At 39.5% G+C, this 23,075-nt stretch overlaps 1 protein-coding gene across 2 annotated transcripts in view; it reads left to right on the plus strand.

The window, feature by feature from the left end:
- The first annotated feature begins 6 nt into the window (after positions 1 to 6).
- KCNIP4 (Kv channel interacting protein 4) overlaps positions 7 to 23,075 on the plus strand; it is a 1,232,493-nt gene continuing 1,209,424 nt past the window's right edge. For both annotated transcript variants that reach the window (XM_011935672.1, XM_011935676.1), the window contains exon 1: positions 7 to 197. In XM_011935672.1, coding sequence (XP_011791062.1) covers positions 137 to 197 — 61 coding nt within the window. In that variant the 5' untranslated portion in view covers positions 7 to 136. The remainder of the gene's footprint in view (positions 198 to 23,075) is intronic.

The following is a 23,075-nucleotide window of genomic DNA, read 5'->3' on the forward strand; positions in this document are numbered from 1 at the left end:
CGCCGCCGAAGCTCTCTCTCCCAGCTCCACGGACGCCCCCGGGCCGAGCGGCGGTGCGCTCCCGTGCAGACCCGTCGACAGACGCCCCTGGCCGGTGGACTCCCGAGTCTCACTCCTGCACCCTGCGTCCCCAGACATGAATGTGAGGAGAGTGGAAAGCATTTCGGCTCAGCTGGAGGAGGCCAGCTCCACAGGCGGTAGGATGCAATAAGCTTGCGAGCGGGCGCCCGCTTCCGCCCTCCTTCCCTCGCGAGCCGAGACGGCTGCCCCTTCCCTTCCTCGGCTAGGGACGCTTGTTGCCTTCGCTGCATGAGACACAGTCACCTGGCGGGACTGGGAAGGGGAGGTGGGAGCGGCGGGAATGGGGTGCAAAGGAGAGGGGGGTGCATGCAAGATCCAGGTCGGGGAAGAAAAGATGTTTGAAGTGTGTTTGAAACTCGCCGGTGGCAGGGTCCCCTGCGATCCTGTGCGTACTTTTGCCTTCTCTGAAAATTTCCGAGGTTGTTTATGCATCTGCCAGGTAACTCCAGACCGCACGCTTCCTTCCCCTAACACCTGGGGATTAATGAGCTGAAATAGTATTGACCGTCTCCTTCCACTTTTCCTTTATGCCCCCAAACGTTTCTTTATTACAACTGTATTTTTGTCCCCTGGTAATATACTGGCGGTATCTTGCCCATGTCGGATTCTTCAGCCGGAGCGTATGGCTTGTTTTATGGCTAGCGTCAGTTTAGTGTGTTCAGAGAAAATGGTCCTCAGTGACACTTGGAAATCATTTATATACAGAACAGCCTTGGAAAGGTATCGGGCACTGTGTTAGGATCTTGGCTTTCAGAGAAACGTGCGTTCTGCGAAAGCAGGGAGAAATGTTTTGCTGTTTGGTGGGATCCATAGAGAAATAGGGGACGATGCCCTCCCACAAAGCGTCTTGGGTTGCATCGATTTGTTATTAGGTGGTTTTGATGTGTACAGAGTATTTTACAGGAGCCAGAAATAGAATGGAAGTGATTTTGGGGCACATGAGAGTGATAAAGGGCTGGACCTCTCCCGGATTACATAAGCTAAGGGGTCACATATGGCTATAGCATAGTTTGGGTTTAGAGGGTGAAAAACTTGGACTTGAGGGCTGCAAACTTGCAAGGAAAGAGGTGTTTCCACTTGCTGCCTTCTTTAGTACTCAGGGAAATGGAGCCACCTCAACAACTTGAGTCAGTCATTCAAATTTATGGCCATGAGAAATGGAAATGGACACCCTCCCTTTCTTTTCCTCACTCCAATAGTTAAGGTCATTGTAACTGGGAGGACACTAGTCTCACTTGAATATGAAATTTTAAAGAGAACAGTCTTAATCCTTTTGGACTGGAAAAAGTAATATGAACATCACCTGTAATGCCCCACATTTGACTTGTAACTGTATTTAGTTCTGTTTTCGCTTATGCCTGGAGATGCCCACTCATTATGAGCCAAGCATATGTAGAATATCTCTTGTGAGAAATACTTACAGTCTTTAAGAGATCACATGGTTCCTGAGTGGCATGTTTAGTGTAGAGAGCTGAGTAGTTGTTGGGTGTTGAGTTGAGTTCGTAGGGTCTCTGTCTTGGCAGTTCTTTAGAATAAACATAGGGTAGAGGGCTAGTTGTCCTACTAGAGACTCATTCACACACATGGCAGCCCAGGGAACTCAAGGCTGGAGCAGATGGCAGGAATGTCGTCTCGGGAACCGGAAGGCTTGCATTGCTTGGCTCCTCAGTGACCACAGATTTTTGACTGTGCCTGTTCTTCCAGCAACTGGATGGAGATTGAATCAGCATGTCTAGTGTATGCACAGGGCCATAGGTGGCCATAATCACTATAAATGAGAAATGAAATTGAGGTCACACCTGGGGAGTACTATACATTTAAAAAAGCAAACCTTTTAGTGCTATCTCCAGAATCAGCATGTGTTCACTGTTTATTTAGAGAACACAAATATGTTGATGTATACCTTGGCTAAGGTGAGACCAAAGTGATTAGTTTTCTGGCTGAGAATTGATTTGACACCTGTTTCTTGAATTGTATACACAAACTTTTAGCTAGTTGTCATATGATGGGAAGAATAAAGAAAAAATAGTTTGGTTTATCTTTTTTATTCTTGTTGATATTGCTTCAAAGCTAATACTAGAGAATGATCCCCAAATATGTAATATTATTTTCACCAAACATATGCATAAATACTTTGCTTACTTGTGATCAGATATAGGGTGGTCTTTCCTAATCCTGGGATGAGAAAGGATGATTTTTAAAGGCTTAAACTCTATCTTCCATTTTGTTTTAAAATAATAGTCCTGATATCTTGTTCTCTTTCCAATAAGTAGGCTGTTTATATAACTTCCAAACTATCTTGTACTTGATACAGTTTTTCCTTGAATATATATCTCTGGGATGGAGGTTTATAAGATGATTTATCTGGAGTCTAAGCAAAATTTAACTGGAAGCTCTAACTGAGAGAAATGTATGTATATGATAGAGAAATTGGAAATTGGAGAAGTGTGAGTCTGTGTGTGTGTGTGTGTGTGTGTGAATGTGTGTGTGTGTGTGTGAATGTGTGTGTGTGTGTGTGTGTGTGTGTGTATTTTATTACCTGACTTAGAGATAGAACACTGTGAAAAATGGTTTGCTGACAGGCAAAGGATGAAACTACCTGAATGGAAAGTAGAGAGGAAATGTTGGAAATGACAGAATAGAGTCGAGTTGCAGTTCTGAAACTTTATAATAATTTAGTTTAAAAAGTTCATTCCATACTCTCTTCTCAACAAGTAAAAGCATCTAATATGCTAACTGATGAGCACCACCTGTAAATCACTGTAATTGACATTGTTAATGCCAGAGAGGACAGAAAATGGGCGAGTTGTGCATAAGTACATACAAGTAGAGAAGGTTTCTTACAAATTAGAGTGCTCACTTTTGCCCCGCCAGCTTCCATGTTAAACCCAAAGCCTGACCAAAATACATTTTTTATTTCATTGTCTAATCCCATTATTTTGCACTCCTGTGAGGTAATTCTGCTAACAGTGGAGAGAAAGAGGGAGATGATAATTCAGCTGTGTGTTTGAAAGATAATCAGAAATAAGGTCAGAGGAAAAAAAAACCTACAAAATTATTCATTGGTGTCCTTAATTTGTGCCATCTAACTTAGGCATGGCAGATATTATGTGATGTAATCTACAACTAAAAGTGAGGAGGAAAATGTATGTTTCAATAGTAGAGTAAAAAAATCTCTTCAATTTTGAATTGTCATTTGATGGATGTATCATGGCTTTGGCTTAAGTTTTATGTTTATTAAAAATAAGGCAAACTCAAATTAGTGATTCCACAAGGTTAATATTGAAAAATCCATTTATTCTGAATCCATGAAAAGTTTTTCATCATACAATCATTACTTTATTTTCTTTATGTCATACAAATGTAAGGGGTGTACTAAACAAATGATAGGATGAAGTGTTGAAATTCAGCCACCCTCTCTCCCCAGGCCTAAAGCTTATGCCATCTCATAAAATAAAGCTATGGTTGGTTTGGAAATTAATGAGCCATGCAATATAAAATATGCATGCAAGATTTCTGCAGAATTGTAGACCAGACAGTGGTTGATTGTTTTGAAGATATATTTCTGGGCTTAAATTATTAAGCCCTTACTATTTTTTGTCCTTTTATTTATTTTTCGTGTTCTCATTTTTTCCAGAACATGTGAATAATATTGCTTTTCAATAATACATAGCAGAATGTGTTTTTTTTACTAAATAGACTCTCTTCTTAGCGACTATTTCAAATAGATTAATGTGTGAGGCGGGGAGGGTGTTGTGGGGAGATGAGTATTTTATTTGTTCAAGGAGCCTTTGCATGTCTGAAAAATCTTTAAAAATTCTACAACTGCACCCATTATTATAAATTAATTCACCCTTGGGCATTGAATCACCCATTTGTTTTCCAAAAGTATTCATTTGGTTAAAGTTCCTGAGGGCCTTTTCTCAATTCATATCCTCCTGAACTCAGTGGGTTGTTTCATGCTGTTTACCAACATGTCTTGGGAAATTGTGAGCTCTGTGAGAGCAGAGGTTTTCTGTCCTGTTCACCACTTCATCCCCAGTATTGAGCATGAAGTCTGACTTGTAATATTTGCTCAACAACAGATACTGAATGAAAGAAGCCTTCCCAACTTACATCGAAGTATTCTATTTTCTCTGATTTCTCTTGGATCTCGTTTTTTGTTTGTTTGTTTTGTTTGTTTGTTTGAGATGGAGTCTCATTCTGTCGCCCAGGCTGGAGTGCAGTGGTGTGACCTTGGCTCGCTGCAATCTCTGCCTCCTAGGCTCAAGCGATTCTCCTGCCTCAGCCTTCCGAGTAGCTAGGATTACAGGCGCGCCCGCCACCATATCCGACTAATTTTTTTTTTTTTTTTGGAGTTTTAGTAGAGATGGCATTTCACCATGTTGGCCAGGCTGGTTTTGAACTCCTGACCTCAAGTGACCCGACCGCCTTGGCCTCCCAAAGTGTTAGGATTACAGGCATAAGCTACCGTGCCCAGCCAGATCTCCTTTTATGACACTTATTTCCTCTTTTTTGCCCATTTTGTGCAGCCTTTCACATGATTGTCTTTCAATTATCTTCTCCCTCTATACTCTCTTCCTAATCAAAGTGTGGCTTTGATTCTTATTTTGACGGGGGAGTATCTCTTGAGTCTATAGTCTGCTCCATTCCTCTTCTGCTGGTCAGACTCATAAGAAAGTTTTACCAGCACCTTAAAGTCAGTGTGTCAAAAAGGACATCATGCTCTGTCTTCTAAAAACAATTATTGTGGCAACATTTTTTGAGACATGTTGTAAAAAAAAAAAAGAAAACAAACGAACAAACAAACAAAAACAAAGCAAAAGAGTCTCCTTCTCTATGGTATTCTCATCATGATGAATAAGTCACCAAGACTTAATGGTTCTCTTCTGTATTTTATGTCTGTCTCTTCCTTCAATTTCCATTTCCACCACCAAGATTTTGTTCTCAGCATCCTTTCTAGGCCATGATGGTTACATCCTATTTGCACTGACTGCTACTCCCCACTCAAAACCAACCAAATTTACTGAAACCTAACTTGAGTCATAGAATTCTCCTGCACAAAATCTTTTAATGCCCCCCCATTACTTACAGAGTCAAAAATACAAATTCCTTAGCTTGATTTTCAAGACTGCTACAATGCAGTGATAGCTCTCCATCCTAACATTTTCTTTCATGATGCTGCTAGGTCTACACCCTGATCTGGCTAAACTGGACTGTTCCCTGGTCTCCAAACATATCTCTTTTTTACTTTTTTTCACTTTCTTGTAAGTCAGAGTCTCACTCTGTTGCCCAGGCTGGAGTGCAGTGGTGCCATTATGGGTCACTGCAGCCTCGAACTCCTGGCCTCAAGCCATCCTCCCACCTCAGCCTCTCAAGTAGCTGGGACCATAACCAGCTGTATCTCCTGTTTTACCCACTGCTTAGAATTAACTTCCTGCCCTCACATTGCCCAGTGAAAATCTGTATATCCATCAAGACACATCTGAAATGTAGTGTCCTTCTCTTGCAGCCTCACTGATTTCTCCCCGACTCCTCCCCAAATAATTATTATTTGAATTTTCTTAACTTGCTTTGCTTTTAATGTTGATATAGATCTGAATGACAAGGCAGAAGTAACTAGACATAATTTGTCTCATTTGCAGATATTCAGTTGTAACTTTTTGATGGCAAGTAGTACCATGCAAGAATTACTAATTTTTGTACCCCTAGTAAGCACTTGTACAATGCTTCATAAACTAGTAGACATTTAGACTAGGCATGGTGGCCCACGCTTGTAATCCCAGAACTTTGGGAGGCCAAGGCTGGCAGATCACCTGAGGTCAGGAGTTTGAGACCAGCCTGGCCAACATGACGAAACCCATTCTCTACTAAAAATACAAAAATTATCTGGGCATGGTGGCAGGCACCTGTAATCCCAGCTACTTGGGAGGCTGAGGCAGGGAGAATCGCTTGCACCCAGGAGGCAGAGGTTGCAGTGAGCCTAGATCGCGTCATTGCACTGCAGCCTGGGCGACAGAGTGCGACTGTGTCTCAAAAACAAAACAAAACAAAAACTAGTAGACATTTAAAACTATTGATGGAATTAAACCACATTGTCCCGTGGTAGACCCACCAAAGACCAAAGTTACAATTCACATTTGATTGCATGTTAAGCCATTAGCTGGAAGTGACTTTTGGCTCCATGTCTTTCCATTCGGTGGACTGAGTTTATGAGCACAGTACGTGACACCAAGATAATGCTCCTTTGAACTGTGCGTGTTCTTGCATCTATAGCACCATGACTATCAGAGTGCACACTGTTTCTGAAAAAGAACTTAACAGATGCCCAGTGATTTTGTACATTTAGGGCAGTCGTCAGTGTCATCTTTGGATGTTGTTACTGTGACGTTCCCTCGTTCTTACTCCCTTCCAGATTGATGATCACCTCCAACATCGGTAGCCTGAGGGGCCTCACATCTCCTGGCCCCTAACTCCACAAATGGTCCTTTGTAGATTTCCCCTCAGTGAGTGAATGCCTACACCACCACATCCACCACCATTATTCTCATCAGATGATAGATCCTTACATTACGGCAGTGGATGTGGAGAGGAATGGGAAAATTGAAAAAGGCATGGAGACGTCGTTCAGTGTATACACAGCCATTTCCTTACGTGCACTTCCTTTTACATCAGATTTCACAGTGAAAAAAATCAGGCTGTATTGAGAGGGAAGTAAGAGGAAAGTGAAAAGTGTGTCAAGACTGAGAGAGGCAGAAGTTCATCTCCTTTGCTGTCATTGCTGTGGCTGTACCTCCTCTTCTTGCCCAGTCTTTTCACTATAGGCTGTGCTATATGTGCATACATGCACATGGCATTAGAGAACCTGAAAAAGGGCTGTCAGTATTTAAACATAAAGGCTCTTCACACACTCTGACAATATAAGGAATAATTTGAACATGGATGTAAATATAGAATTTTCCATATTGAACATTTGGCCTTCATGCTCATGTTGGGGGCTGATTTTTCTTCCTGAACGAACACAGCCAGTGTGGTTGAGTGGCTCTCTCATTGGAAATAGGTTGTCAGTTTAAATACCCTTTGGATATGTTATTGACCTTTTAGAAACTTCTCTCCCTCTACCTGCCCCACCCAAACTATTTATTTAGGTAAAAATAAGTCATCAAAACATTTTACAGCAACAATTTATAACTTTGTGATTACCTGAAATCTGTATTGGATTAGGGAAATGTCCCCTCTTGTATTCAGGCAGCATCTGCTCATGAAAAGTCTAGGGAATTAGATATGGATTTAAAAAAAAATTTTTTTAATAGGTCTTTATTTTAAAAAGGTTTTGGAGGAAAAATAGACTTCCATCTCCAGATGTCAACAGTTCTTAATATTTTGAAGGATCTTTTGAGTTAAGCAGTTTAAGCAGTGACATTGCCCAGATGGGAATGAAAATCAGATTGAACTGATAACAGTAACTACTGCAGTCTAATGACGATTTCCCCACAACCCATGTCTTTTTTTTGTTGTGCTGTTTGTACATTGTTACATATGGTAAGATGTCTCAAAATCTTATTATTTTGTTTTTTACGAGAAAAGACATGACTTCTAAATGTCTTCATGAGTTTCATAATAGTATCAGGTACGTATAGCACATGCAGCTCTTAAACTGATCTATATCTCCAAATAGATATTCTGCCAAGGGTTTTATTTTGGGTTACAACTTTTTATAATTTAATGAATATTCATTATGATAGCATGAGAAACTACTTTAAAAAATGGTCTAGCCCATACCTTTCATCCATGCTTTGCATTTGGTAATTCACTCCATGAATAAAAGTGTCTTATGGTTACATCTAAAGGCAAAGATACAGGGTTGTACTCCAACCCATTCTACTGTAGTGGAACTGATCCCCCAGTCTTCTCATGTCCACAGGGAATTAGAGGAAAAAAAGGTAATATAGAACTAACTAATAGACATTTATAAAATAACTCCGTGAGATATAGTATGAAGAACAAGTTAAATTTGGAGAGAAGCTTAATTTAGAGAAATTTTAATTTAGGAAGGCGATAATATATAAAGTAGTCATTGAATATAATGTTGCTGTTTCTTTCTTTCTTCCTCTGTAAGTGGTGGTAATAATATCTACTTGTAGCTTATAAAGATCCTGTAATGATGAAATAAGATTAATTCAGCAAGTATTTACAAAGAAACTACTTAGTATTGGGATGACTGAGACGTAGAGTCTGCTTCTGGAGAGCTTACTGTTTATACAAGAGTTAGTAACTGAATGTGCATGAGGCATTGATAGTCAAGTTGAGGAGAAAATCAATGCCTAAACATGTTTATTTTAAAATATTCATTCCCGTAACAGAGTTAAGGATGAAGTGAGATGGATGTTTAAAAGCAAAATTACTTCCAGTTGGTATAAGTGCTGTTCCTTTCCAAATGGAAGCACACAGTGATATTGAACTTGACCTTTTCCTCTTTGGGGTCCTGTAGAATAAAGCTATGAGAAGAACTGGGCTTGAAGTTCTGTGTTTGTTCTATTGTTCATTTCTTCCTGCCCTCTACCAATTTTTCTAACTGAATCTGGGTTTATCTTTCAGTCACCTAAAGACATTACATTATCTAAGCTATTTTAAAGATTTTAAAAACCTTCTTTGATGCTGGAAGTCTGTAAAAAATGCACTTTTTTCCTAAAACAAATATGATTTGGAAGCTTGGAGAATGCAAATGAGCTATATCTTCTGTTTAAAGACAATCCTAAAGGAATTGAAAATGCTTAGGTCTGTTATTGGGAATTTACATGATGTTCTGATGTAGGCAGAGGCACTTCAAATTGGTGTAGGAATTTTCAAATTAAATAGGATGTTTCTCTAATTTTTAAACTTAATTTTGGGGATCACATATTATAAGGATGTTATACATCATCAAATATTTCAAGCATTTGTGAAAGTCACATTCTGCCCAACTTTTCTCACATCCTTTCAAAGAATTTTAAATCACTTTTTCCATATCATCTATTTTAATAAACTTCCTTTAATTTGCAGATGAGCCTTTTATACTGTGATGCACAGTATTATTGCAGTGGTTATCTGTTCCTTGTCCGCTCGTGGTCCAGTTTCATCAGGATTTTCTGCTGAAGTCATGATATCTGAGAGAGTCGGCACAGACTCTGAAACGCAGGTGCACTGCGTTAATTTAAAAGTTGTGGGGAGGAAAATTTTGGGGACAAGTATAAAACAATCAGATAATAGAGCCGGGCATTGAGAAACATGGAAAAAGGAAGCAGGAAACTGTAAAATACAATATCCAGGGATATGGAGTGAGGGAATTCTCTTGCTGTGGGTTTATAGAATAAATCTCATTTTTTAAATGGAGATGTTGTAAGATAGTTTTTAAGAAAGGGCACACATCTAAACTGGGAAGCTGGAAGGTAATAAATGCTAGCACTTCTGATGTAATTTAAGTACAGAAGTCACCGCTACACCCCATAAGTCCTCCTAGTTAAAGTTGTGGATGTAACCTCCAAATGAAAATTGATCATTAAAAAGTACTTTGAAAATTGTTGTTCACCTCTCAGAATAAACAGTGAGAATGAAAAATCCACCACCTCTACACTGGGAAGATCAAACTGTAAAATTAACTTGTTATAAGCATTGCTATTGAAAACATAGCTTTATTTATCCTTGGATCCCTGAGCACGGGATTGTGGCCTTCCATAACTATTATTAGAGCAAAATTTTAGATCTCAATGACAGTTATAACTTCAGCCTTAATGCAATTTGTGTTGTAATAGTTTTAGAAATATTTTTGAGAATGTTATTAAACAATCATTCATTTAAAATGCATTTATCAATCACCTACTATATGAGAGACACTGTGCTAATAAATATTTCAGAATATAAAAAGATATGTTAATTGTTTAAGTTATAGGAATTAAACATTTAAATCATATCTTCCTTCTCTACCCCAGACTTCTACTTGACCCAAATTGTGTATTAATTACATAGTGTATGTTAGTTTACTTCATCTTCAAAGACATGTGCTAAATACCTTCCTAGGACTCCATCATATGTTCTTAATGAAGAATATCAGTAGCTGTAGTCCTTGTCTTCTGTGAAATAATAAGCTGAAGGAACACTCAGTAAATCTATCATAATCACATGGTTTGTTATTGAGTCATAGTGGTTTTTTAGAATCATGTATAATACCACACGATCATGTATAATACAGAATCGTGTATAATACAGAATCATGTATAATACAACACAAACCTTATGTAGAGAAAGAGCATTATTCTGTAGACTAAATAATGTTACTACTCCTTCATATCAGTGGAGGTTTCCCCAAATGTGAGCCAATTGATTCTTTCACAAAACATATACTGAACATTCATTTCCCAAGTATTCTTCTAAGTACTAGAATGTAGAGTTGAAAAATATCCCATGGAAAAGAAGCCCTGAATCTAAAGAGATAGACATGAGAGATGAATATATTAGAACTTCAAAAGCCCTGTAATAACACCAAGCACAGACTGCTTTGCAAACAGATGTAAGTCACACTATGCAGGCGGGACAGAGTCATAGAAAGCTACTTAGACTAGGTAGGACTGGAGGATGAGAATGAAATTTTCAGGGAGAGATGGCAGGTAAATTATGAAAGTTTCAGGCAGGGAGAGCTGTGGTCCCAAGGCTGGACCAAGAGAACATAGTACTACAATCAGGGAACAGTAAGAATTTTGTGTGGTTTTGTGAATGTGTGGGGAAGAAGAAAATAGTGAGATGGGAAGCTGGACAGTAGTCACGGTCAAGACGTGATGCAGTATGAAAACTACTGATAGATTTCAATCAAGAGCAGAGCATCACCACATTTGCACACTGGGAAGATAACTGATGATGTAGCCAATGGACAAAAAGGGAGTTAAACCGCAGGCAGAGATCTGCTGTGGCATAGCTGCAGGTGAGACATAATGAAGGACAGAGCAAGGCATTGGTCATGCAGTGGAAGGCAGAGAGTACACATGAGACAAATAGAGGACAAGAGCAACTCTCAGTTTCTGGCCAAGGGAACTGTTGCATGGCATACATTTACCAAGATGGGAAATACAGAGAAGGAGGTTCGGTTGAAAAAAACCTGAATGGTCAGTTTTGGAGAACAATGAAATTTAAGAGCTTCTTGGATACCAAAGTGGAGAAGATGCCCAATAGGTATTGGGCCATATGAGTTGCAACATGATACTGAGCTTAAATTTTGTGGATAGAAGACCATCAGATTTCACAAAAAGTGACAGAATGAAGGGAATTAATTTTGCATAGCTGTGTAGGAAGTACCATCAGTTGAGATATCTTGAGGAGGCAGTCCCATTAGTCTAGGCAAGAGAAAACAAATGTTTGAACAAGGGTAAAGGCAGTGGAAATGGAAAGGTGAGATGGCTGTTGTGGGGGAGAAAGATGGCAAGGTTGGTGACTGTGATACTTTGTGGTGCTGCTGTGAGTGACAAGGAATATAGGAGGAGGAACAGGTTTTAGATGGAAGATAATGTGTTCATTTTTAGAAATATTGATTTTGAGATGCTGGGAAAACATCCAGGTCAAACTGTCCCAAAGGCAGATGGAAATGTAGAGTTCAAATTTAATCTATTTCAGAGAGGCACTCATTTTTTACACATCTAGCATTGTGATGAGTATTAGGAATAGAGAGATGAATGAGGCACAGTCTTGCAGCCAAGAAGCTGGCCATCAAATTAAACTGGGACCCCAGTTTAGGAATTCGTTGCAGAAAGATAATGGTAACTGAAGTCATGAACTGGGTAAGGAATAGAGTCTAGAGTCAGAACTGTAAAGAATAAGGGTGAGAGATGGATGTGAAACCATGGAAACGTGTTATACCTGGAGAAGAAATTGGAGAGGTAGATGACTTCTGATGAATGGAGGTCAGTGCCTGGCATGTAGAAGGTCCATATTTGTTAACTAATGGGGAAAAGGGGAGTTTTAAAAATCCAAAGCTGGCTAATAGAATGAACTGCTGCAGAACATTAATGGAAGGTGAGGACTGGTGGCTAAGGATAAGACTTTGGAGTCAGAATTAGGATTCACATACTGTGCCTGCTATCGTGTGACCTTGAGAAGTCACATGGCCTCTCTGTAGTTTAGTTTCTTAATGTGTTCCTGGACCATTCTCGCCCCATAATTTTGTTGACTTTCTTCCTCACTTCCTTTGGGTCTCTGTTGATATGGTACTTCTCTGATGACTTCATCTAATATAACAACCCATCCTATTTCTCTTGTATTAGCCTGTTCTCATGCTGCTGATAAAGACGTATCTGAGACTGGGTAATTTATAAAGGAAAGAGGTTTAATTGACTCACGTTCCACATGGCTGGGGAGACCTCACAATCATGGCAGAAGGCAAGGAGGAGCAAAGCCACATCTTATATGGTGGCAGGTAAAGAGAACGAGAGCCAAGCAAAAGGGGAAACCCCTTGTAAAACCATCATCTCTTGTGAGACTTATTCACCATCACGAGAACAGTATGGGGGAAACCACCCCATGATTCAGTTCTCTCTCACTGAGTTCCGTGTGGGAATTATGGGAGCTACATTTCAAGATGAGATTTGGGTGGGGATACAGCCAAACCATATCATCTCTCAATCCCTATCATCTCTCAGTCTCTTTACCCTGCTTTACTTTCCTTCATAGTTTTTATATACTTTGTAAAAGAAAAAATATAGGCATATGATATATACTATAGTACTATTTTATAATGCTGTTTTATATATACTATATGTATGTAGATATACATGTGTGCACATATATATCTATCTTTATTTCTTTGGGGTTTATTTGTTTATTTTCTATTATCTTTCTATGAAAATGTACTCAAGTCTATGCCGAGTTGTGAATCACTGAAGAGAATCTATATCACCAGGTTGCACTGAGGATTAACTGAATTAATGCATATGTATTGCTTAGCACAGTGCTTGACAATTAGATACAGCCCTATAAATGTGAGTTGTGGTCATTTTTATAATTATTTGGCCTGAGAAAAATGTTCTTTAATCATGAGGATGAGAAGTCAGGAGAGAGGAAAAACTGGGAATATGTGGGGGTCATGGAGGGAGGGAGTTCTGAGGAAGTGACATTTGCCCTCTGGAAGGGATGAATCTGGTCCTTTAGTGCAGAAGGGAACAGGAGGTCACTCTGGGGGGAGTTGTTGGGGAATATTCTGTGGAAGAGCTGGACTCTAGGTAGCCAGCAGAGTTCAGAGGGATTGAGAAGAAGCATTTAGTGGGGAGGCATGAATAACTGTGTGGGGACAGTAGTTTGGATGGCATGGATGGTGACCTGAGAAGTGATGAGGCTGAGACATGAGATTGGAGAGTCTAAGAAATGTGGATTTTATGCAATGGGTAGGCATTTAAGGTTTCTGAGGACAATAATGGCATAATAAAAGTGATGCTTTAGGAAGAGTTCTCTTGTCTGATGTAAATGGAAGATTAAAGAAGGGAGAGTCTCCAGGTGGAAAGGTCTCCAGGTGGAAAGAAGTCATCAAAGTTGTCGAGGCATTAGGTAGGAAGGTCTAGTTCGAGAAGGATGTTGGTGGCAGGTTCTTAGGGCATTGTGATTGGTCTTTGTAACTGAATGTGGGGGTGGAGTTAAGTGGGAGATCAAGGAGGAGTAGGTGTCAAGGCATGCACCTAGGCAGGCTCTGTACTCCAACTGGGGTGACTGATGAAGGCCTTTGCCTATGGTGATGGGAGGATATTATTCAGATGACAGAAGACAGAAGAAGGAAATTGTGTGGGTCTTTGTACATATGCATGCACATAGGGTCAAAAGCATTGAGTTCAATATTATATTTGGAGTGCTAGAGGAATACCCTGGTAAGAGGGACCCTCAAGCAGTTTTGAATATCCTTTTTATTGATAAGTAAATTGAGGCTCAAAGGGGTTAAGCAACTTGCCCAAAGTCACACATCTGGTGATTGAGAGAGTGAGTGTATTTATTAACCAAGGCATCGTGGCTCCACAGCCTGTACTCTGAACTCTTATTTCTCGACTATCCTGCCTGGACAGGGAAGAATGGGGGAAGAGTGGAGGGTGGTACGTGGTACTCTGAGCTGAGCTGGAATTGCTCTGGGAGGGCTGGGCTTGGCTTAGCTGAATTAGTGCCTGTTGTCTAGTTTGGTGGTACATGCAGTTAAAGAACAAATGAACTGGAAAATCTCCCTGTGGGTTTCTATATTATATACAGTATAGAGAGGTCTTATATAGTTTGTATATTTCTCCCCTTCAAATCTTATGTTTAATTGTGACCTCCAGTGTTGAAGGTAGAGCCTGGTGGGGTGACTGGACCATGGGGCAGATTTCTCATGAATGGCTCAGTGCCATCACCTTGGTGATGAGTAAGTTCTTACTCAGTTGGTTCATGTGCAAGTTGGTTGCTTAGAAGAGTGTGGCATCTCCTCCCTCTTCTCTCTCTTGCTCCCACTCTTGTCATGTGATGTGCCTATTCTCCCCTTTTGTATAGCAATGCAAAAACAGCCTAATACAAGATCAAGACCATACCAAGTGCTCTTGCATGGGAAGAGGAAACCTTAGTACCTAGCTTTGTGCTTGAGGGGTTTGGACGGCGATGAAGGTAATCCGCAGGGCCTCCCTGAGCTTGAGTTGAAGGAATTGATGAAAATGACCACGTTGGACAAACTAGTGCCTGATAAGAGTCTGGGGCAGCGTAGTCATGGGACATGCAGTGCAGAGGCAAGCTTCTGAAGGATGTATCTCATCCTGTACAAAGAGATTTTTATCTGGAGCATTGCATTTGCATACCTGCTCGTACTCCCTTCTCTCCACTGCTTGATCATACACCTGCATTTCCAACCCCCTCCAAGGACAATGGGCACAGGGAATCTTGCTAAGACTAACCAACTAAGAATATATACATTACTGCAAGCAATGAACTTGAGCCATCCTCTGTCCTGCCAGAATAAGTCATGAATCCTTTCAATATTGTGCCTTAATGAAAGCAGTTTTAATCAGTTGTTTGGTGTCTGCCAACCCAGAGTAAAGACACCGTAGCACTTTCAAGACCCACTGAGGCACTCAAATATTTGTTGACCAGTGGAATATGAAGTGCCTTTAAACGTACTGATAAAACAGCCGTCAAATATTATTTTAACGATTAGGTAAGTATCATATTTCTGCCATCATAATATTAAATTAGCAAGTACGTAGGCAGCTCAGAGGCAAACTATTTTTCTCTCTGGGTGTCAGGACACATTTCATTCAACTTCACTCCAGTGAACACATTTATTTATCACTTCTTATAAATCAAACATTGCGCTGTGTCCTTTGGGGTTACAGATACCTTCCCTATCCTCACAGATGGCTAACAAGGAAGAAAGACCTTGAAAAATACATTCTGAGTATGCTGAGTTTCTCAGAAAAGCAAGCACAGGAGGCTATAGGAACATATGGGAAAAAGACTCAATATGTTTTAGAGGTCAGAGAATAATGATTAAAGGAATTAGAAATTGGGTCGACATTTGAATTACACTTAGAGATGGACAAGAAAAGGTTAGAGAGCATACCTGAAATGAGGAGATCCTTCCCTTCCCCCCATTCTACCCCTGCAAAAAGACAAAGTTACAAAAGATAATGATGGAGAGGCAGGCAAGGTCCAGATGGTTGAGTGGCTGAGTTTTATTAAATATTTGGACTTTATTCTAAGAGCAATGAGAAGTGATCACAGGTTTTTAGCAGGGGAACAAGATAACCAAATAGTCACATCACATTATCTGATCTTGGTCCCTGCACCCAGCAAAAACCAGAAGACAATATTTCTATAATCAGCAAACTGTGGATCACATCTTTGCACTGCTTGCCTTTGTGATATCTGGAATAATTTTTTCATTCTCTCTATTTCGGTGTTCTGTTTTTGTTTTTTCCATTTACCTTTTCTTTTCTGCTTTGCTTTACCTCTGAAATCTGACTGTGGTCTGTTACTTAGAACTCACGATTAGTCATCTGGTGTTTAGGTCAGCAGTCTCCAAAATGTTTTGATCATGAACCTCTATCTGTAAAAATTCTAGGGCATGTTCTTCATTTTTATAGGTTTTTTTTCATTGATTATACATGTATACATTTAGAAGTATGTATGCTAATTAGTAATAGAGCTTGTCTCCTCTTTTTCTTTGATAATAATAGACACAATGGCAGTAGTAATATTTTATTGCTGATTCCAGATGTACACATCCAGTGATTATCACACCAGATTTAGGATTCCACTGGTCTGGTTCACCTCATCCTTGTATCTGACCTTTAAAGTAAGGAACGCATGCTCAGTTGACTGGCCCGAAGGTTTTGATTTCTGTCAGGACACCAGTAAAACGATACCGGTAACCTCTTCTACAGGCCTTTCTCTTTATGCTTTACTAGTATAAAGAGAAAAGTCTGATATAGAAGACTTTAAAGCCTAAAACAAACCAGTGAACGGCAAACAACTATCAGCAATGGGCAATTGTATTAGCAGGTAACTTCCCTATATATTTATCTGTTTGCTAATACAAATAGCAAGTATCACAGAGGTAATGCTACCTTGCGATCTCTTATTAACTGTTCCTCCTTCCTCAAAGCTTCAGGCCAGTTGCTGTTGTTCCTGTTCCAACTGAGAACTTTTCTGCATGGATCAGGCTCTGCATTGTCCTTTTTTGTTAGTGGCATATTCTTTCTGTTTTCTGAGTCTCTCACTCTTTCACTCATGACACATGTACCAGTTACAGAGAAGCCTAAATCTGTCTACAAAATACTCAAAGATTACATTAGATACTCATGGTACTAGTGCCTATTTTATAAAGGCGTGTGGTATAGGTTACCATTCTAACATGTGGACATTTTCTGACTCAACCACACAGAGCTTGTCTGTGGTTATTTCTGTTTCTTGAATCCATGCAGTGTGGGTCTGATGTCTGCTGACTTGTGGAGAAACTGAGTCAATATTGGTCCATCCAACTGCAATGTGCAATTGTATACCGTCTCTTGGAAAGGTTCCCACAGGCATCTAAAGAAAAGGATAGTCTTCATTAAAAAAACAAAAAAAAAAAAAAAAAAAAAAGCTGAGCTTCAATCATTTAAAGCTCCTATAGTATGTGCATATTGCTGTCACTGGTGCAAAGAAGTAAAAGATGGGCTCTAGCTAGAGGTGTTGTGCTATAATGACATACAAAAGCTACCACAGTAAGACTTGTTAACACTCTGATTTTGTAATGGCCTTACTGATGATTTAAAAATCTCCAAATCATGACTGAGGTTTCCTAATCATAATTTGGTTCTCAGAAATTTAGACTCCATGAGTTTAGAGTTTGTCTGTTTTGTTCAGTATATGGCATAAGCCTAGAACAGGGCCTCCTGATGGTTGGCTCTCAAATACTCATTGAATTAATAAACCATCACAAAAGCATAGCACCTGCTTGCAATTCATTGGCAAAGAAGGGACATGTGGACAAGTAGCTCTTAGAAAAACATGACGTAAGTGCTAAATTAGAGCCAGCTACAAAGTTTCATGGAAGCAAAGGTGCAGGAATAACTACCTACTTAGAGAAGCTAATGAAACGTTGCAGAAGGAAATGACATCTCAATGGGATCTTAAAAACCTGTGTTGAGATGTATCAAGTGGAGGAGAGAGAAAGGGATTTAGAGGTAGGATCAGCCTGTACAAAGGCTCAGATTTGTGTGAAAAATCACGCCATAGTCAGGGAATGGTGAGAGGTCCATGTAGTTTGAATCCTGGCAGTATAGAAAGATGTATCCAAAAGTAAGATTGGAAAGGTAGATGGTAGTAGATTATTTCAGAGCCTTGCCTTAATGACTGAGGAGTTTAAACTAAAATCTGCAGGCGCTTGAATGGTGTTAAGCAAGGTGAAATTAATTGCTTCTCTTTAGCAGGAAATTATGAGGCAGTTCCATGGAAGTCTTGGAAACTAGTTAGAAAAATGGTACGAACAATGTGGACCAGGAGACCTGAGTTAAAGCAGTGTGGAAGGTAGAGAAGAGGTGTTGCATTCAAGAGATACCGTAGCAGGTATAATCAAGAAGACATTCTGTATCAGAATAAGAGGAAGAAAAGTAGGAGTAGAGAAGTTTTCTGCACGTCCAGCTTAATCTTCAGTGGAATCTTTGAGGATATGGCTACTTTAGTACATATTGAGGTTGGGATACTTGCAAAGAATGTAAGCTAGCCAGCTGACAGTTGAAGGTGTGTGTCTTGATCCCAGAAGGGGCTAGAAATACACATTTAGGAGTCAGTGGATTGCAGATACGGCCATGCAAACAGAAGAGGTCACTTAGGGAGATAACGGAACTTAGAATGTACTACTAGAGGAAGCAGACTAGAATTAAGTGACTGCAACAGGAGATGGAATCAGAGATGGAACATGTAGGGAGGTAAAAGGAATGACAGCCAAGAGTAGAACTGTGGACGCCAAGGGAAGGGAAATTCTCCAATATTTGGCCAATTATCTTAAGTGCTTTGCATGGTTAAGTAAAATGAGAATGGAAAGGATTTGGCAGTTAGGAGGTTGAAGCAATTTAAGTGGGGCAGAAGCCAGATTGCAGTGGGCTTGGATGTGAGTGAGGAGATTAAGGAGATGTGGGAGAGCAGGTGTAGACAATTCCTCTAAGAAGTTTAGCTGAGAAAGAAAAGGAATAGACTAAGCAGTTCTTAGGAGTAACTACTGGCAGATTCATTTTGTTTAGCTGGAAAATTTTGGGCATGTTTATAGGCATTGGCCTCATTAGAACAGTGGTTGAGTAGTGGAGAACGGTGGCATAAAAGCATAACAGAAAGAACTATTGTTCTTTTAGAGCACTGTTGTACCTTGTATACCATAAAGACACATGGTGCAATTGGCTATTTCAGTTTTAACTACTTATAAAAATACTGGAAAATGTAGACAGTAGCAAATACCTGGGGATTCCTGCCCCAAATTGCTAGTTAACAGTTATCAAAAAATATTTGCCTCCAGCCTTTTTTCCATAAAATAAATAAAATGTTAGCAATAAAGTTGACATATTTATTATCACCTACAACATTACCTTTTCAATCACCTCTCCTCTGCCGTTACAACCACTACCATGAATTTGGTGTGTATCTTTTCAATTAATTTTAATATCCTTTATCTGGACATGTCAGTATGCATGAGCAGTGTTTAATATGTTTTATGTGTATTTTTTAAAATTTTCTAGGAAAATACAGTTTACTAAAATTGACCTTAGTATACATAGAACAATTAAACACACCAATATTCATAGACAAAGTAATCAAAATTATCAAAGAACTAGTTAACAATGCCCCTCCCCTCAAAAGAAAGAGAAATACTAGGCCCAGGCACTTTTACAAGAGAATTCTAACAATCTTTCATGGAACAGATATCCCCAGTGATATTTATTTATTTATTTATTTTTATTTTATTATTATTATTATACTTTAAGTTCTAGGGTACATGTGCACAACGTGCAGGTTTGTTACATATGTATACATGTGCCATGTTGTACTGAACCCATTAACTCGTCATTTACATTAGATATATCTCCTAATGCTATTCCCCCTCTCCCCACAACAGGCCCCGGTGTGTGATGTTCCCCTTCCTGTGTCCAAGTGATCTCATTGTTCAATTCCCACCTATGAGTGAGAACATGCGGTATTTGGTTTTCTGTTCTTGCGATAGTTTGCTGAGGATGATGGTTTCCAGCTTCATCCATGTTCCTACAAAGGACATGAACTCATCCTTTTCTATGGCTGCATAGTATTCCATGGTATATATGTGCCACATTTTCTTAATCCAGTCTGTCGCTGATGGACATTTGAGTTGATTCCAAGTCTTTGCTATTGTGAATAGTGCCACAATAAACACACGTGTGCAAGTGTCTTTATAGCAGCATGATTTATAATCCTTTGGGTATATACCCAGTAATTGGATGGCTGGGTCAAATGGTATTTCTAGTTCTAGATCCTTGAGGAATCGCCACACTGTTTTCCACAATGGTTGAACTAGTTTACAGTCCCACCAATGTGTAAAAGTGTTCCTATTTCTCCACATCCTCTCCAGCACCTGTTGTTTCCTGATTTTTTAATGATTGCCATTCTAACTGGTGTGAGATGGTATCTCGTTGTGGTTTTGATTTGCATTTCTCTGATGGCAAGTGATCATGACCATTTTTTCATGTGTCTGTTGGCTGTGTGAATGTCTTCTTTTGAGAAGTGTCTGTTCATATCCTTTGCCCACTTTTTGATGGAGTTGTTTGTTTTTTTCTTGTAAATTTGTTTGAGTTCTTTGTAGGTTCTGGATATTAGCCCTTTGTCAGATGAGTATACAAATGGTGCATTTTAAGACTTTTTCACTTGGCATTATGTTTTTGAGATCTAGCTGCATTGGTGGATATAGTTTACTCTTCCTAATGCTGAATATTATTTGTGCAATACTTTTTTGCTCTGTATGTCTCTCTAAGACAGTGAGTTGTTCTTGGGCAGGGGTGGGATGTTGTTCATGTTTGTACCCTCAGTTTATAGATATACATTGACTAAGTTAATAAGTGGGTAGTTAGGTTGATCTTGGGAAGGAGTATGGGGTATTGAGGCTCTTCTTGGAGACATTAGGGAAGAAATTTGGTTTGGGGAGGACTTATGCAACAGATTTGCATTCTGTGAAATAGGAGGAGCATCACTTTCAGAGAAGGGGGATTAGAATTTGATAAGTGTGTCATGGATTTATAATCCTTTGCTTAATCAGGGGGAGATTATCCCAAATAGATACTGTTTCTTCCGGAGTCAGACATACACTGTAGGCACTCTTCATTTGGGCTTTATGAATGATTAGAACTAGAAAACACCAACTGGCTTCTAAAATATTAGTTTGTTTGCCACAAACTCTTCTAATTTATATGTTCTTTTAGCATTAGGTAAAATGGTGACTTATTCTTTGGTTACAGACTCTATTGTGATTTAAATCTGTCTTCAGTTTTCTGGAAAGCATTCATCTAGTTGTCACTTGTTCTCTTATTAAAGATATTTTTATGCTGGATGTGATGAATTGGGCTGTTTCATGTATTTTAATCTATTTTGTATGTTAATAACCCACCATGGCTTATATGCAAGATCATTTTTAAGTTTCACAGTCTATGTGTGAGTATTGTGAAGTCATCTAGTAGTGTTCCATCTAGTAGGGCTCCAGAGGGTGTCTCAGGGAATTAGGTCTTGCTAGCCCAAGCTGAGTCTTTAATTAATTCATCACTGATCCAAACCAGGGGTTTATTCTCTAGATCCAAGGGAAAAGAAAACTTCAGTATGGTTTTATATATATATATAATGTCTAATCTGGACTAGGCACTTTTCCAGTTACTGAGTGGGTGAGAAGAGAAAGGATCCAAAAATGAAGATCACATTTTGCTATGATTATTATACTTATAACCTATGTAGGCAGACTGCTTGGAGAGGGCTTAACATTTATTTTGCTCTTGTAGGTGTCAGGCCCTGTTTTAGAGTGTACATGTATAAATGGTTTAGATCCTTACATCCACATCGTGTGGGTGAGAATTGTCATCATTCCACAGATAGAGATACTGAGGCTCATGCAGCAATTGTTAGAGCATGTGGATAATGGATTTAATGTCCATCTGACTCCAAAGCCTTTGTTCTTTTTATTCTTTATCGGATTCTCCCAAATTTGCATAGAAGACTAATACATCCCCCATATTCATTAGAAACAAGGTAATGCGAGGTGAATATTACATATGAAAATAAAAAAGGAAACCGATTACTCGTAACTCATTCTCTAGCTACAGCATTATAAATACACTATGTTGAAATCTGTTGGGATGCCCCAGCTCTAAGGTGGGTTATGGCCATTCATGAGGCCAAAACATGGATACAGGTCTCCAGGAGCTCCCACTTTTGCTCTCTTTCTAATTTCTAGGCCTCCTCTGCTGTGTCTTGAGGGTTCCATTCAGTCCCTGGTATTTGAAGGTTGCTGAGTATTGCTTTTCTTCCCAGAGAGTGTTAGGAGATGAGGTGGAGTGGGCCCCTAGCAGATCTGTTGCTTTGGTGTGATGGGCAGACTCAAGGACCCCCACAGATGTCCATATTCCTTATTCCTGGAACTTGTGAATATGTCACCTCAAATGGCTAAAGGGACCTCGCAGATATAATCAAGTTAAGGACCTTGATATGGGGCAATTACTCAGGATGACAGGATGATCAGGTGTCAGTGGGTCCACTCTGATCACATGGGTCCTTATAGGTAAAAATCCTTTCCTGCTGTAGTCAGAGAGAGATGTCACTAAAGAAGAATGCTTAATGAGATGCAAAGTTTTTGGCGTTGAAGATAGAAGGGAAACACAGGCCCAGGAATGTAGGTGGCTTTAAAAGCTGGAAAAGACAAATGAGTTCTTTCCTAGAGCCTCCAGAAAGGAACCCAGCACCAGCACTTCAAATACTTTAATCTTAGTTCAGTGTTAGAATTCTGACCTGCCACACTGTAAGATAATGAATTCGTGTTGTTTTCAGCCAGGTTTGTGGTAATTCTTTGCAGCAGCAATAGAGAATGAACATACATGGCCACGTGGCTATCTGTTTCATTAGTATTTTACAATAATATAAACAACATATTTAGAGAAAGGATATACATCTTCATAATGGATATGCTTTTCTTAAAGATAAATGTTTTGATAAGGCTTCTCAGTATAGGTTCTTAGAGGCAGTCTAAGATGTAGTAGTTCAAAGAGCACAGCTTTGGAGTTAAGAGAGGTAAGATCAACCCTAGCCTTGAAGCTCAAGTTATAGGAAGACAGATTGTTTGATTTGTTCTTGCTGAGTCTCATTTTCTCATTGGTAAAGTGATGGTTTTGAAGACATTTAGGACTGGACACTGTAAAGTGCCTATCCTGGAGACTGGCACAGAAGACTCACTTAACAAATGGTCACGGTGATTATGAGGGTTCTTTAAAATG

Source organism: Colobus angolensis, unplaced genomic scaffold, assembly GCF_000951035.1.
Source record: "Colobus angolensis palliatus isolate OR3802 unplaced genomic scaffold, Cang.pa_1.0 Scaffold146, whole genome shotgun sequence".
Lineage (NCBI taxonomy): Eukaryota > Metazoa > Chordata > Mammalia > Primates > Cercopithecidae > Colobus > Colobus angolensis.